General features: G+C 51.2%; 1 protein-coding gene across 1 annotated transcript in view; it reads left to right on the top strand.

Moving 5' to 3' along the window:
- LOC134535262 (3',5'-cyclic-AMP phosphodiesterase 4C-like) overlaps nucleotides 1-16,931 on the top strand; it is a 128,623-nt gene that overhangs the window by 29,170 nt on the left and 82,522 nt on the right. Inside the window, exons 7-9 of the mRNA XM_063374334.1 lie at nucleotides 1,027-1,138; nucleotides 6,527-6,779; nucleotides 15,981-16,387. Coding sequence (XP_063230404.1) covers nucleotides 1,027-1,138; nucleotides 6,527-6,779; nucleotides 15,981-16,387 — 772 coding nt within the window. The remainder of the gene's footprint in view (nucleotides 1-1,026; nucleotides 1,139-6,526; nucleotides 6,780-15,980; nucleotides 16,388-16,931) is intronic.

Raw genomic sequence — 16,931 nt, 5'->3', positions numbered from 1 at the left:
TCATAAATAACGATGCATTTTGCGAGGTTTGTTCGGTTACGGACCAACATGCCTAGCATCAAGATGTACTGCAACCTGCAAGGTTTCTAGAGCCAAAGTGGATTCGTGCTCAAGGAGATTTCCATCACCTCCGATGGCAGGACTTGAACCCACACCTTTCGGCCTCCGTAACCCCAGAAATTAATGGACGAAAAAAGTAAAAACACAAATGAATGGATATGCAAGTATTACCACGGCCTGGAGTGGGACGGAGGTAAAAGTACCTACCACCAAGTGAAAAACACTCTAAATGATTTGATGATGCAAAAGCCACATTATATCATTTATGTCACCGGAACTGAGCCGAAGAAATGGTTGAGCAAGTTTTGCGATTGAGCTATCGAAATTGTAGACCTGCAGTCCGACTATGGCTGTCCTTCCCTGCGCAAGCTTAGTGCAATGTATGGCGAGCAGCCACACAAGTTTGAACGAGTGTGTGCCTGAACAAATTCGAAGCTAATGCATAAATGACACTCGCAGTGTGAGTAGAGTCTGCATATATCAAAGGCAAGCAACAGTTCGCGCCTTCAGTTGTCTTCCGATCTGCAAGAAAATGTTTTCGTTTCATCCTGCCAATGTGTATACGTGAGCGCAAGACCTAGATTAAGCAGTGTCGAGTACAGCTACTGGGATGCCGGACATCTGCGCACATATACGGAATGCTGTGATGGAGGCGTTCAGCACTGGCGATTTTTGCACTTTCCTGTGTTCTACGAACCGACTCAGCAGCTGCTAGAATGCTGCGAACTTGGAAACTGTGCTGTCTATCACATGTGACTCACAAGATCCTTCCAGCCAACATCGAAGTAGTCGCCTCGTCTGCATATTAAACACCGAATTTGGATGTGTTACAACCTGTTGCGACCTGCGATGCATCTACGCATACGCCCAAACAACATGCGTATCGTAGTGATCCAGTCTCAAAAAGCAATGAGTCAAAGCCAAGTCGCAGCCGTGGTTGCAGATGTCGTCGTCCATGTCTCACAGAAACAGTCGTCGCCGCAGAAGGTGACCAGTCGGATACCTGTGTTCCTGAGCCCGAGACCAATGAACCAGTTGAAACCAGAATCGATGAGGCAGTACCAGAGTCAACAGGGCAGTCCGTGTAGCGTTAAAGACGTTGCCTACGAAAATGCTTAATGTCTTAACCTAATATGTATTTGTGTATTTTTCTAAATAAATTTGTAAAGTTTGTTCGTTGTGTGTTTTTTATTTCTACAATTTCAGGTGCCTGCATTTCAAACTAGTAAAAATGTAAAAAGTTGTTGATTGGACTCACTCACATAGTACACAAGTCGCTGCAGATATTTATGTGATGCCAGACAGGGAGATGCCCTCAGTCCTTCTCTGACTGCGGTGCAGTGCAGATCGTCTAGTTTGACCTGTCTGACATTTTAGTCCGGTATTTCATTATTCTTGAGAACTTGAATCTATCATAAACAATGATCTCGATGGATGGTCTACCATCAACAGCGCAGACACAGTTGGTATCTTCAAAGATAGCAGAGACCTCGATGACAGCTATGCCAACAACTACAGAGTCTTTGGTAGCATCGATGTCAGGGACACAGATGGCAGCGACGTCGATGTCATCGGAGATCTCGATGGCATTTGTGATACCAGCTTCAGAGGAGACATTGACATGTGCTGTGACATCGGCTGAAGGTTTGCCAGCAACATTGGAGACTTCATCGAACGATGATCGTTTATCGCGCCAGTTCAAATACTGTAGTAAGTTATTCACCGCAATTTCAAGTGCTCGTCGGCATGAAAGAAGTGGATGCCTGAATAATGACAAAGAATACTGTTTGAATGCATCAAATTTATAAACTAATGTCATGACTGGATAGTCTTAAAAGACATTATAATATCTGTACTGGGTCAGTTAAGTACAAACACGCAGGGGCGTAGCCATGGGGGGGGGGGGGGGGGTTAGGGGTTCTAACCCCCCCCCCCCCTTAGCCACAATTAGTTTTTCTTATCTGAATGCAGGTTAGCTAAAAGCCTGGGTGTCTTACTGCTACCACCGGCCACTGCAATGGAGGGAAAGAGTAAGCGAACCCTACCGATTCTCCATCCCTTCCCCTACCCATGTCGCGAGCAGAAGCTATAAGGTTGTGACGCCGTGACGGGTCCCAAGCTTTCAAATATCTTACACCTACTGTATTTAACCAGCGCGGTAATTATAAACAGGTGTTGACTGGGCTTCCAAGAGTGTAAGGATCGCTGTGTGTGTGTATAGAATTGAGACGACGACATGGTGTCATGTAACTCTTCAAGCTAAAGCTGATTGTTTCCAGGAATAGATCAGTTCTGCCGAAACCCAACCCTTTTTATTCCTTTTTTTTGTATTGTCCAGCTTCGAGCATGATTTATGAATTTGAGTGGACGTAAACAAGGCACTTTGATTGATAAAAATTTCTTTAATTAATTTCTTACTTCATCACTCAAACAAATTTTTTATTAAAAAATTAATAATATTTTTACCATTACAATATTTAAATTTAAGTACCGAAACAGCTAAAATAGCACTATTTTACACCTTAAAATCCAACTTTTTTTCCAACTTTTTTCCGGGGGTGGACCCCCGGACTCCACCGTTTTAATAGGGGGGGGGGGGACCATGCTTCTTAACACCCCGCCCTCCCCCCATACACAAATCCTGGCTACGCCACTGCGAAACACGAAACTGTTAAAAAAACTGGCTGTTGTTTTGACTCGTGTCTCATACCAATCGCTACAAGTACATAAGTGAGGACCGGATTATGAGAGACTCAGTCCACCTGTGGCAGTGGTGCAGAGTGGATAGACTAATTTGACTCATCTCACAATTAGTCCGGTATCGGGAAATTCTTGTGAACTCATTACCATCATTAACGACGGCCTGGATGGAAGGCCTTCCATCAACAGTGCAGACCTCGATGGCAACATTGCTGACAGCTCCAGAGATTCTGATGGTGACGGCAACGACGACGCAGATCATGTTGGCAACGGCGTCAACAGTTGCACCTACTGTTCCGGCACTGCGGGAGATTTACACGCATGTAGTATCGATAGCAGAGAAGACCTTGAAGACTTCCGTGGCTGATGTTTCACCAGTGTTGCAATGGTTGCCAACAGTGCCAGCGACAACGATAAAGGAAACAGCAACTGACGGTGTTCCATCAACTGACTGTACGTACTCTGACAACATAAAAAAAAAACTTTAAAATTCGTGATTATTTTGTACACAATTGTAATAATAAATCTGACCACATTAAACATCAGTGCAACTGTTGTTATAGTCAGTTTATATGCTACAGATACTTGAAAAAAACACATGTGGTTTTGCAAAGTACTGATTAAACATTCATCGGAATCAAACTGCATATTCTGTGACAAAGCATTATCAAATACTCCAAGTGCAAAATGTCCCCTGTCATTTTAATGAAATCGAGAACTTTTCAATGTGTAAGAAATGTGGTGTACCAATAATTAACCTGATAAACTGAAAATACTTGTCAAGACATGTAAAGGACTCGAATAGTACTCTAAGAAGACTGTAGAACTCGAGAAACGCTTGTAATTTCCTGGTTTTTGTTCTTGTTGTAGAGTAGATATTATGTAATAAATATTCTACTTGTAATTTTGTTGTTTTTATATCGCGAACCTTTAATTTTTTTGGTAATTTTTACTAAATTATAATTTTTGCATCGATTAGGGATCGAACCAAGGATGGATATCGATCAAATAAATTATTATTTTAACAAACAATTTTTTGATCATATTTGGAATTTTTCCCGAATTTCTAATTTGATAATTACGAATTTCCAAGATGGCTGCCAAGATGACATCAGTAGCTTACTGGTGGCATGGGGATGAGGAATTTAGCAGTCGTTTAGGATTTTTCACCATGTTACATCAAAGTTTTTCTAAAATAAACATTTTGCATTTACCAAGGATCTAACCAAGGACAGATATTGATCAAATCAATTGGAGGCTGGAAGATGAAGATTTCATGACTTTTTTTTTTAGGATGTTTGACTATATTTTATTAAATAAGTATTTTTGTTTAAAATATTCTTTTTTGTATTGAAACAAGGACATAGATCAATTGAATCAATAATTATTTTAATAAGATAATTTTTTAATGATTTTGGAATTTTTTTCGAATTTCTAGCTAAATAATTACAGTTTTACAAAAATTATTGATTCCAAGATGGTGGATGTGGCAGCGACGAAAATGGCCACTGAAATCCTCATCAAAAGCAACGAGTGGCGGAAAGGACCGAACATATCCGATTCTTCACTATTGGCAAGCCACCACAGTAGTCCACCACAAAATCTTAGTCCCATAAGAAATACATTGTCCCAGAATGCCAATTTATATACTACCCGTGATCCGTATCTCCATTCTGACTTTTTTAATCTGCACCATAATTTGGGATTCTCTCTTCTGTATTGTCTGAAAACATATTTAGTATTAAATTTCTTCTCCTTGAAGTCTGATTGACCTTCGGTCTTATAATTATTAAATTTATTTAGAGTTATTTTTCCATTGCAAACTCTATGTCTTCATCTCCTCCATTTTCCTGTCGAGAACCATAAATCGGACTCTTCAAGTTGTCTTTCCATGTGGTTAACCATCGATTTCCAAATGTTGAACGTTTATTCTTTTTGTATACTCACAGTCACACCCAAAGAGTTCGCAGCTGACATTCCACATACATACATAAAAAAATGCATGATCCCCCCCCCCCCCCAACAACACAATTACGACAATCCATTTCTATGTAAACGTTTCAGAGTAGTAAAACTACCTACTCGTAAGAGACCCTATCTTACCTTGGACTCACTTGACCGTGACTGCTGGTGTTAATCAAGTTTTATTAAGGCTCTAGGCTCCGCTCTATTCTCCATGTTAGGTCATCGCATTTTCAAGTCATTATCTTTGTTTGACTGCAATTCATGCAGGTGGTTCAGTACACTGAGTGAGCATGAATTGTTGAGTCTGAGTTGTCACGTCAGTCCGAAAGATGGCAAACGGTATGCCCAGTATGAACAGTGTATCTGTGTAATATTATATGGTATTAACATTATGACAACGAAAATGACTTTCTTCTCTCTTAGTAAAACTTTTTTTTAATTAGTATACAAATATGTGGTAACATATTAAACACCCAAGTATCAAGTATCTTAATAAAAGTGGCTTTTGCTATTACTATTTCACCCCTTGTCGCTAGGTTATTTTTTCGCACATTCGCCTGTGTTGATAGCTTAGACTTGTCCGGTATTGGCCTCTGGAGCAGCGATGGATAACTTCAATATTTTCGAGGACCAGATATCATTCTTCAAACATACATGAGTGCCAAACACACATGAATAAATATTATAATCATAACAACTTTTTTTAAAGGTCGTGTTATTGTGTAGAGTAACCAATATATACAATCTGTGGCATGTAATGAAGAAGAAAAAGAATGATTTTAAACATTTATTTTACAAAAAAAATTACAACAAAGAAAAAACATTTTCATATTAGAATAATTACCACGGATGGATATACATACCTATATTAAAAAACATATCAATGATATTTTTCTATATTTCTATGAGTATGCCATGGCCTCATAACAGCGTCTGCTGACAACTTATCCTACACAATATACAGAATGTCCATAAAATAATGTCCCAGTTATAAATTTAAATACTATCAACCGTAAGCAATGTAGAGTTTTGGTATGAGGTCATACTTAAAGAGTAAGTCAAACAGTTTTAGATAAACGAAAGCGCGAGTACTGCTTTGTTGTTTTCTCGATTGCAGCGTCACTTACGCAAAATGGCGACTCCGAGAGTGAATATGTAATGTCAGCCCTCCCCATTGGAATCTCTTTTTACGAGAGTGGCTGAACGTCGAAGTATTTAACCGTTGGATTGGTCGTAATGATCGAGACTACTGAGCTCTTTTTCCCTGGCCTTCACGTTCACCTGACATAACACCATGCGATTTTTTTTTCCTTTATAAAATATCGTATCTACGTTCCGCCGCTACCTAATAATTTTTCAGAGTTGATACACAGACTTGAAGAGGCTATTGCTTCCATTACTACGGACATGTTAACAGAAGTGTGGGAAGAATTTGACTTTTAGGCTGTATGCGTAGGTACCGTATAACTAAAGGTGCACATATTGAACATTTGTAAGAAAAACTAGGTTGGTTTACCTTCAATTTGGTGTATGATTTGTTGTAAATAGTCTAAACTAAAATGTTATACCATTGAAACTGGGACGTTCTGTTATGGACATCCTGTGTAAGCCTATAATGATGACATGTTACTGAAAGATTCTTTAAGAGGGCAGATGAGACCCACGTGCCTCTAGACCAGCGGTTCCCAATTTTTTTTCGGCCAGGGAACACTGTGATCGACTTTTCTTTTGGCGGAACCCCAACTCCTTCGAAGAGTGACTCACGGAACCCCTGTGACCCCAGTGGGAACCGCTGCTCTAGACTACCAGCTGCAACTGTACGCTGAATGCTGGGCTCGAGTCCCTGTGACTGAGGAGTCTGCCGCGCAGGACGACAGCATGCCGATCACGCTGATTACCTGCCGGGCGAGGCCCTCCGAGATGCTGGACCAGGTGCCCGTCTACACGGCCATCTACGAGCTGCAGGCCAGCCTGCCGCAGATGACGCAGCTGCTGCGCAACGCCATGACCTGGGACTTCGAGATCTTCCAGCTGGAAGAGCTGTCGGAGCAGCGGTAGGCCTGCGTCCAGCCCTTGCCGGCATCACAGTAGCGCAGTAGCCGACAGAGTTCTCAGCCGTACGGTCTGTGGCGGCACATCGCGAACACATCTACCGCGCTACGCCCACCACGCGGCTATCAGCAGGCGCTGTCCCGTCGGTGTGTGCACACCCCTGGGCCGGAAGGTAGCGCACCCTCCAGGAGTCCCGTTAGCCCGGACCCGGATGCCAAGGGGATTATCACCCCTCCTCCGCGCTGGCTAGCAGGCTGGCGAGGAGGAAAGAAGCGACAGTTCCAGTCTGTCTCTTGGCACGAGTAGGCTGTTGTGCACTTTCGAAACATGCAAATTTGTTAGCGCACAACAGTTAGTGTGCAACAGTAGACGTATTGTTTATTTAAGCATGGCCTACCTGCGCCTCCCGAATAATCAGTAGCATCCCGGATACACGGTCTTTAACCATACCGACAACCAAAAATAAAAGATTATATTTAAAATGTTTCTTGCCTATACATACACACCAAATATACGACAGCCATCAATGCTTACTTTTTTTTTAATATATATACGTTCGAGACAGTAATTTAATTTATAACTTAAGGGGCCCGCCTACTCAGAGGTTTATCTGTGTTAATGAGGCGGGATGATAAGCGTGACACTCGCTGGTGTTCCTAGCGCGGTGTCGACTCCAAGCGCAAGGCTCTGAACTGGCGCGCAGTCTTCTCGACGTGCATAGGACTAATATGAAACTTGAGCGGTGACCGTAGCATTATATGGCGGAGAAATGAAGATAAAGTTGTAATGCAAGTTCCTTGAATGCCGGGTGTTTCATGCCTATAAATTACTCTGAAAACACGCCATTTAGCCATTTTATCTCTTCTAAAAACACAGTTCAAAAACTTAATCCGGAAAAAGAACTACTTATCGGCCCTCAAACGAATTTTTAAATGATTTTCCTAAACAGACCTCGCTCGGATATCTTGAATTTTTCAAATAGCGTTCAGCACATCGTATGTGTGCCCTGGTAGGCGGGACCCGTAACATTCAATTGCAAAATTCACCGTGCGTTGACACACTTCCGAGGTTTCCAAGATAAATTTGGTAAAAAAAAAACCTCTCAGAAATACAATAATAATATAGGCCTAATTATTAATCCACCAGTTTAACCATATTTTTTTGGGGGAAATATCGATTAGTAATTCAGCAACACTGCGCCCTCGACGCGATGGATATGTACAATGTTTCTAATCGGATATTCTGTCGCATCCGCCATTTTTGTCACTTTACGTCAATGATGTGTCGAATGTGATTGGTTACATATATAGTCATCGCGGATAATGCCATTGAGATTCCTGCATCACTGACGACGAGGGACGACGAGATGAGAGTCGAGTGTTGACGGAGTGGTTGAGCGGGGTATAGATAGGAGTTACAATCGAGGACAATCCGGAATCGACCCCGTCGAGAATCGATCACGGCTGGCCTCGGCGGAAGGCGAGTGATCTGACCACTCGAACACCGTGGATCTTTCCTTTCATTAAAGTTTCATAGAGTAGTAATCATTCATATTTGTTATTAATCTAAGTTCATTGATGAATCCGCTAATGCACACAAAATGCAACAAAATAAAAACATCTGGTAAAAATTGATATAATAAATGATTCCCAAATAAAACTTACAAAGTGCGGAATGAAAATGTAGTGGATTCGTAAGATCACAAAGTTTTTGATACTAAATTATGGCTGACCAACCTTGAAAAGGTTACAAAGATCTTCGCGAAGTACAAACAGAAATGGCCACTCATAAAACAAAATTTTCTTCCACTATCTTTCACTTAAGTGTAAAACAATATTTATACTTACTTAATACTTGTAACAATAATTTTATCAGTTTGATAAAACGTTATAGTACATTTGTTTTCAAGCTACACGTCTTTCAGTTAGTATTTTTAATTTCTTGAAGTTCACATAAAGCACTTCCCAATAACAGAACATGTCTGAAACTTATTGGAGTTACAGCGCTTGTATAACTAAAATCACTAAGGGCGGTATTTCAAGACGTTCGGGTAAGGTAGCGAACAAGCACTGACTTGTTGGGACACGACCGTAACCTAACTCGCGGGCCGTAGTCCAGAACGTGTCCAAACCGTATCGCAGCAAAATAACAAATGTGCAGCCGTTTCAACAAACGGCGCCTTGCTTGAGGCTAGAAACTAGCGCCAACGCATTCTAGCAAATGTTTATCAATCATCTATATTCTTACTACGGCATAATTCCTTGATATAACAGCACGAAGTAAATTGTGTTATAATCTTTAAGTTCCTTTTATTTAGCGATTATTTTATTTTATGACCATTAAGGTATTCCAGGATAGTTTCACTGCCATGAAGTTTCATTAAGCACACCTATACGTTTGGTACTTCCCCAGATATTCACGAAATTGAATATATACGATTTAATGACACCAGGCGTAGGTCCGCCATCTGGACGAAATCAACGAAAAAGTTATCTGTGCACTAGCGCGGAATCAGCAATGTATAGAACAACAAAATCCGTTCCCTAAAAATAAGGGACTAACTGTGACCTATCGTGCACTAGGAATACGGTTAGGGTACAGGTGTAGCATATTCAAAACCTAAACCCTTATTTTTGTGTCTAGGAATACGTGCTTAAGACACATTGTGTTGTCGCTTCCTTTTAAACAGACAGCACACACACTAAAATCAAGTCCCCGGCTCGGGATGATAACAGAACATAAAAAAAAACTGACTATCTTACCCGAGTATTGTATCCATACCACCGAAATAGCATAGATATTAATGGATAATTCATACAGTAAACACAATCAAGGAATTTAGTCGTACAGAAAAGCAAATGCAGAGGATATTTTTATTCCAAAATATAAAAATTTGCCTCTTGATTAACTTGGTATCTTTGACAGGCCTGTGGTCCAAGTAGATACGAGCGTGATGGTTCACATGGTGCAGCGGTCCAGGGAGGTTCAGCCGGGGGTCTGTGTGCCTCAGGCCGCTGGTGGACATGGTGTTGCGGTCCAGGGAGGTTCAGCTGGGGGGTCTGTGTGCCTCAGGCCGCTGGTGGACATGGTGTTGCGGTCCAGGGAGGTTCAGCCGGGGGGTCTGTGTGCCTCAGGCCGCTGGTGGACATGGTGTTGCGGTCCAGGGAGGTTCAGCTGGGGGGTCTGTGTGCCTCAGGCCGCTGGTGGACATGGTGTTGCGGTCCAGGGAGGTTCAGCTGGGGGGTCTGTGTGCCTCAGGCCGCTGGTGCACATGGTGCAGCGGTCCAGGGAGGTTCAGCTGGGGGGTCTGTGTGCCTCAGGCCGCTGGTGGACATGGTGTTGCGGTCCAGGGAGGTTCAGCTGGGGGGTCTGTGTGCCTCAGGCCGTTGGTGGACATGGTGTTGCGGTCCAGGGAGGTTCAGCTGGGGGGTCTGTGTGCCTCAGGCCGCTGGTGGACATGGTGTTGCGGTCCAGGGAGGTTCAGCTGGGGGGTCTGTGTGCCTCAGGCCACTGGTGGACATGGTGTTGCGGTCCAGGGAGGTTCAGCTGGGGGGTCTGTGTGCCTCAGGCCGCTGGTGGACATGGTGCAGCGGTCCAGGGAGGTTCAGCTGGGGGGTCTGTGTGCCTCAGGCCGCTGGTGGATATGGTGTTGCGGTCCAGGGAGGTTCAGCTGGGGGGTCTGTGTGCCTCAGGCCGCTGGTGGACATGGTGTTGCGGTCCAGGGAGGTTCAGCTGGGGGGTCTGTGTGCCTCAGGCCGCTGGTGCACATGGTGCAGCGGTCCAGGGAGGTTCAGCTGGAAGGTCTGTGTGCCTCAGGCCGCTGGTGCACATGGTGTTGCGGTCCAGGGAGGTTCAGTTGGGAGGTCTGTGTGCCTCAGGCCGCTGGTGGACATGGTTTTGCGGTCCAGGGAGGTTCAGCTGGGGGGTCTGTGTGCCTCAGGCCGCTGGTGGACATGGTGTTGCGGTCCAGGGAGGTTCAGCTGGAAGGTCTGTGTGCCTCAGGCCGCTGGTGGACATGGTGCAGCGGTCCAGGGAGGTTCAGCTGGGGGGTCTGTGTGCCTCAGGCCGCTGGTGCACATGGGGCTGCGGTCCAGGGAGGTTCAGCCGGGGGGTCTGTGTGCCTCAGGCCGCTGGTGCACATGGGGCTGCGGTCCAGGGAGGTTCAGCCGGGGGGTCTGTGTGCCTCAGGCCGATGGTGGACATGGTGTTGCGGTCCAGGGAGGTTCAGCTGGGGGGTCTGTGTGCCTCAGGCCGCTGGTGGACATGGTGTTGCGGTCCAGGGAGGTTCAGCTGGAAGGTCTGTGTGCCTCAGGCCGCTGGTGCACATGGTGTTGCGGTCCAGGGAGGTTCAGCTGGGGGGTCTGTGTGCCTCAGGCCGATGGTGGACATGGTGTTGCGGTCCAGGGAGGTTCAGCTGGGGGGTCTGTGTGCCTCAGGCCGCTGGTGGACATGGTGTTGCGGTCCAGGGAGGTTCAGCTGGAAGGTCTGTGTGCCTCAGGCCGCTGGTGCACATGGGGCTGCGGTCCAGGGAGGTTCAGCCGGGGGGTCTGTGTGCCTCAGGCCGATGGTGGACATGGTGTTGCGGACCAGGGAGGTTCAGCTGGGGGGTCTGTGTGCCTCAGGCCGCTGGTGGACATGGTGTTGCGGTCCAGGGAGGTTCAGCTGGAAGGTCTGTGTGCCTCAGGCCGCTGGTGCACATGGTGTTGCGGTCCAGGGAGGTTCAGCTGGGGGGTCTGTGTGCCTCAGGCCGCTGGTGCACATGGGGCTGCGGTCCAGGGAGGTTCAGCCGGGGGGTCTGTGTGCCTCAGGCCACTGGTGCACATGGGGCTGCGGTCCAGGGAGGTTCAGCCGGGGGGTCTGTGTGCCTCAGGCCGATGGTGGACATGGGGCTGCGGTCCAGGGAGGTTCAGCCGGGGGGTCTGTGTGCCTCAGGCCGATGGTGGACATGGTGTTGCGGTCCAGGGAGGTTCAGCTGGGGGGTCTGTGTGCCTCAGGCCGCTGGTGGTCATGGTGTTGCGGTCCAGGGAGGTTCAGCTGGGGGTCTGTGTGCCTCAGGCCGCTGGTGGACATGGTGTTGCGGTCCATGGAGGTTCAGCTGGGGGGTCTGTGTGCCTCAGGCCGCTGGTGGACATGGTGTTGCGGTCCAGGGAGGTTCAGCTGGGGGGTCTGTGTGCCTCAGGCCGCTGGTGGACATGGTGTTGCGGTCCAGGGAGGTTCAGCTGGGGGGTCTGTGTGCCTCAGGCCGCTGGTGGACATGGTGTTGCGGTCCAGGGAGGTTCAGCTGGGGGGTCTGTGTGCCTCAGGCCGCTGGTGGACATGGTGTTGCGGTCCAGGGAGGTTCAGCTGGAAGGTCTGTGTGCCTCAGGCCGCTGGTGGACATGGTGCAGCGGTCCAGGGAGGTTCATCTGGGGGGTCTGTGTGCCTCAGGCCGCTGGTGGACATGGTGTTGCGGTCCAGGGAGGTTCAGCTGGGGGGTCTGTGTGCCTCAGGCCGCTGGTGCACATGGGGCTGCGGTCCAGGGAGGTTCAGCTGGGGGGTCTGTGTGCCTCAGGCCGCTGGTGGACATGGTGTTGTGGTCCAGGGAGGTTCAGCTGGGGGGTCTGTGTGCCTCAGGCCGCTGGTGGACATGGTGTTGCGGTCCAGGGAGGTTCAGCTGGGGGGGTCTGTGTGCCTCAGGCCGCTGGTGCACATGGGGCTGCGGTCCAGGGAGGTTCAGCTGGGGGGTCTGTGTGCCTCAGGCCGCTGGTGGACATGGTGTTGCGGTCCAGGGAGGTTCAGCTGGGGGGTCTGTGTGCCTCAGGCCGCTGGTGCACATGGGGCTGCGGTCCAGGGAGGTTCAGCTGGGGGGTCTGTGTGCCTCAGGCCGCTGGTGGACATGGGGCTGCGGTCCAGGGAGGTTCAGCTGGGGGGTCTGTGTGCCTCAGGCCGCTGGTGCACATGGGACTGCGGTCCAGGGAGGTTCAGCTGGGGGGGTCTGTGTGCCTCAGGCCGCTGGTGCACATGGGGCTGCGGTCCAGGGAGGTTCAGCCGGGGGGTCTGTGTGCCTCAGGCCGCTGGTGGACATGGTGTTGCGGTCCAGGGAGGTTCAGCTGGGGGGTCTGTGTGCCTCAGGCCGCTGGTGGACATGGTGTTGCGGTCCAGGGAGGTTCAGCCGGGGGGTCTGTGTGCCTCAGGCCGCTGGTGCACATGGTGTAGCGGTCCAGGGAGGTTCAGCTGGGGGGTCTGTGTGCCTCAGGCCGCTGGTGGACATGGTGTTGCGGTCCAGGGAGGTTCAGCCGGGGGGTCTGTGTGCCTCAGGCCGCTGGTGCACATGGTGTAGCGGTCCAGGGAGGTTCAGCTGGGAAGTCTGTGTGCCTCAGGCCGCTGGTGGACATGGTGTTGCGGTCCAGGGAGGTTCAGCCGGGGGGTCTGTGTGCCTCAGGCCGCTGGTGCACATGGTATAGCGGTCCAGGGAGGTTCAGCTGGGGGGTCTGTGTGCCTCAGGCCGCTGGTGGACATGGTGTTGCGGTCCAGGGAGGTTCAGCCGGGGGGTCTGTGTGCCTCAGGCCGCTGGTGCACATGGTGTAGCGGTCCAGGGAGGTTCAGCCGGGGGGTCGGTGTGCCTCAGGCCGCTGGTGCACATGGTGTAGCGGTCCAGGGAGGTTCAGCTGGGGGGTCTGTGTGCCTCAGGCCGCTGGTGGACATGGTGTAGCGGTCCAGGGAGGTTCAGCCGGGGGGTCTGTGTGCCTCAGGCCGCTGGTGCACATGGTGTAGCGGTCCAGGGAGGTTCAGCTGGGGGGTCTGTGTGCCTCAGGCCGCTGGTGCACATGGTGTAGCGGTCCAGGGAGGTTCAGCCGGGGGGTCTGTGTGCCTCAGGCCGCTGGTGCAAATGGTGTAGCGGTCCAGGGAGGTTCAGCTGGGGGGTATGTGTGCCTCAGGCCGCTGGTGCACATGGTGCAGCGGTCCAGGGAGGTTCAGCCGGGGGGTCTGTGTGCCTCAGGCCGCTGGTGCACATGGGGCTGCGGTCCAGGGAGGTTCAGCCGGGGGGTCTGTGTGCCTCAGGCCGCTGGTGCACATGGTGTAGCGGTCCAGGGAGGTTCAGCCGGGGGGTCTGTGTGCCTCAGGCCGCTGGTGCACATGGTGTAGCGGTCCAGGGAGGTTCAGCCGGGGGGTCTGTGTGCCTCAGGCCGCTGGTGCACATGGTGTAGCGGTCCAGGGAGGTTCAGCCGGGGGATCTGTGTGCCTCAGGCCGCTGGTGCACATGGTGTAGCGGTCCAGGGAGGTTCAGCCGGGGGGTCTGTGTGCCTCAGGCCGCTGGTGCACATGGTGTAGCGGTCCAGGGAGGTTCAGCTGGGGGGTCTGTGTGCCTCAGGCCGCTGGTGCACATGGGGCTGCGGTCCAGGGAGGTTCAGCTGGGGGGTCTGTGTGCCTCAGGCCGCTGGTGCACATGGTGTAGCGGTCCAGGGAGGTTCAGCTGGGGGGTCTGTGTGCCTCAGGCCTCTGGTGCACATGGTGTAGCGGTCCAGGGAGGTTCAGCCGGGGGGTCTGTGTGCCTCAGGCCGCTGGTGTACATGGGGCTGCGGTCCAGGGAGGTTCAGCCGGGGGGTCTGTGTGCCTCAGGCCGCTGGTGCACATGGGGCTGCGGTCCAGGGAGGTTCAGCCGGGGGGTCTGTGTGCCTCAGGCCGCTGGTGGACATGGTGTTGCGGTCCAGGGAGGTTTAGCCGGGGGGTCAGTGTGCCTCAGGCCGCTGGTGCACATGGTGCAGCGGTCCAGGGAGGTTCAGCCGGGGGGTCTGTGTGCCTCAGGCCACTGGTGCACATGGGGCTGCGGTCCAGGGAGGTTCAGCCGGGGGTCTGTGTGCCTCAGGCCGCTGGTGCACATGGTGCAGCGGTCCAGGGAGGTTCAGCCGGGGGGTCTGTGTGCCTCAGGCCGCTGGTGCACATGGGGCTGCGGTCCAGGGAGGTTCAGCCGGGGGGTCTGTGTGCCTCAGGCCACTAGTGCACATGGGGCTGCGGTCCAGGGAGGTTCAGCCGGGGGTCTGTGTGCCTCAGGCCGCTGGTGCACATGGTGCAGCGGTCCAGGGAGGTTCAGCCGGGGGGTCTGTGTGCCTCAGGCCGATGGTGCACATGGGGCTGCGGTCCAGGGAGGTTCAGCCGGGGGGTCTGTGTGCCTCAGGCCACTGGTGCACATGGGACTGCGGTCCAGGGAGGTTCAGCCGGGGGGTCTGTGTGCCTCAGGCCGCTGGTGCACATGGTGTAGCGGTCCAGGGAGGTTCAGCCGGGGGGTCTGTGTGCCTCAGGCCGCTGGTGCACATGGGGCTGCGGTCCAGGGAGGTTCAGCCGGGGGGTCTGTGTGCCTCAGGCCACTGGTGCACATGGGGCTGCGGTCCAGGGAGGTTCAGCCGGGGGTCTGTGTGCCTCAGGCCGCTGGTGCACATGGTGCAGCGGTCCAGGGAGGTTCAGCCGGGGGGTCTGTGTGCCTCAGGCCGCTGGTGCACATGGGGCTGCGGTCCAGGGAGGTTCAGCCGGGGGGTCTGTGTGCCTCAGGCCGCTGGTGAACATGGTGCAGCGGTCCAGGGAGGTTCAGCCGGGGGTCTGTGTGCCTCAGGCCGCTGGTGCACATGGGGCTGCGGTCCAGGGAGGTTCAGCCGGGGGGTCTGTGTGCCTCAGGCCACTGGTGCACATGGGGCTGCGGTCCAGGGAGGTTCAGCCGGGGGTCTGTGTGCCTCAGGCCGCTGGTGCACATGGTGTAGCGGTCCAGGGAGGTTCAGCCGGGGGGTGTGTGTGCTTTAGGCCGCTGGTGCACATGGTGCAGCGGTCCAGGGAGGTTCAGCCTGGGGGTCTGTGTGCCTCAGGCCGCTGGTGCACATGGGGCTGCGGTCCAGGGAGGTTCAGCCGGGGGTCTGTGTGCCTCAGGCCGCTGGTGCACATGGTGTAGCGGTCCAGGGAGGTTCAGCCGGGGGGTCTGTGTGCCTCAGGCCACTGGTGCACATGGGGCTGCGGTCCAGGGAGGTTCAGCCGGGGGTCTGTGTGCCTCAGGCCGCTGGTGCACATGGTGTAGCGGTCCAGGGAGGTTCAGCCGGGGGGTGTGTGTGCTTTAGGCCGCTGGTGCACATGGTGCAGCGGTCCAGGGAGGTTCAGCCGGGGGGTCTGTGTGACTCAGGCCGCTGGTGCACATGGGGCTGCGGTCCAGGGAGGTTCAGCCGGGGGTCTGTGTGCCTCAGGCCGCTGGTGCACATGGGGCTGCGCCTGTTCCGCCACTTCGGCACCGCCGCCACGCTCGCATGCGACGAGGCCACGCTGAGGAACTGGCTGGTGCTGATCGAGAGCGGTTACCACCGCAGCAACCCCTACCACAACTCGACGCACGCGGCCGACGTGATGCAGGGCATCGCCTTCTTCGTGGCCGCGGAGAAACTGTCGGCCATCCTGGACCCGCTGGCCCAGGCGGCGTGCCTGGTGGCGGCGGCCTGCCACGACGTGGACCACCCGGGCAAGAACACGGCCTTCCTGTGCCACAGCGAGCACCCGCTCGCCTACCTCTACAACGACACGTCCGTGCTGGAGATGCACCACGCCTCCGTGTCGTTCCACCTGACGCTCAGCGACCCGCAGGTCAACATCTTCAAAGGTAGGGCCGCTTCGCGCGCCTGCCCTCGGCTTTCGTATTTGTCCTCAACAGCCACAAATACTGCACGTCATCCTGCCAATGGTAAAAAAAAGGGGGGGGGGGGGGTTTGTCTGTAAAGTCTGTTTACGGACGATAGTTTTACGTGATAACTTCGTAAGGAAACATTGATGAAAAATTGTATTTTATTTAATTTTCAAATATTATTTACTTTTTTTTTTTTTGCAAATTTAATTTAAATGTTTTGTTTAAACATAATCACGAACAATTAGTTAAAAAGCCCGCCTTATCCTGTTTGATATTATAGAAGATTTTCTCGCACGGTGATTGGCCGGTTCTTGCATCTCGGCTCAGGCGGAACGTGACAATTTTTCGTGCGTGCAGCCGTTGTTCAACGATTTATAAGACGTTATCACGTCAAAAAAAATCTATATGAAAAAATATTATCAAGGGGGTGGCGCTCACACGACGAGGGTCTTGGTTTCCATCCAAACGGCCCGGCAGGACTATCTCAAATTTGTGGGTGCCGAGAAGGTAACCATGTGGT

The sequence above is a fragment of the Bacillus rossius genome, chromosome 8 (genome assembly GCF_032445375.1).
Source record: "Bacillus rossius redtenbacheri isolate Brsri chromosome 8, Brsri_v3, whole genome shotgun sequence".
NCBI classification, from domain to species: domain Eukaryota; kingdom Metazoa; phylum Arthropoda; class Insecta; order Phasmatodea; family Bacillidae; genus Bacillus; species Bacillus rossius.
Note: the sequence above shows the minus strand (reverse complement) of the source record. Positions and strands in the feature narration are given on the sequence as shown.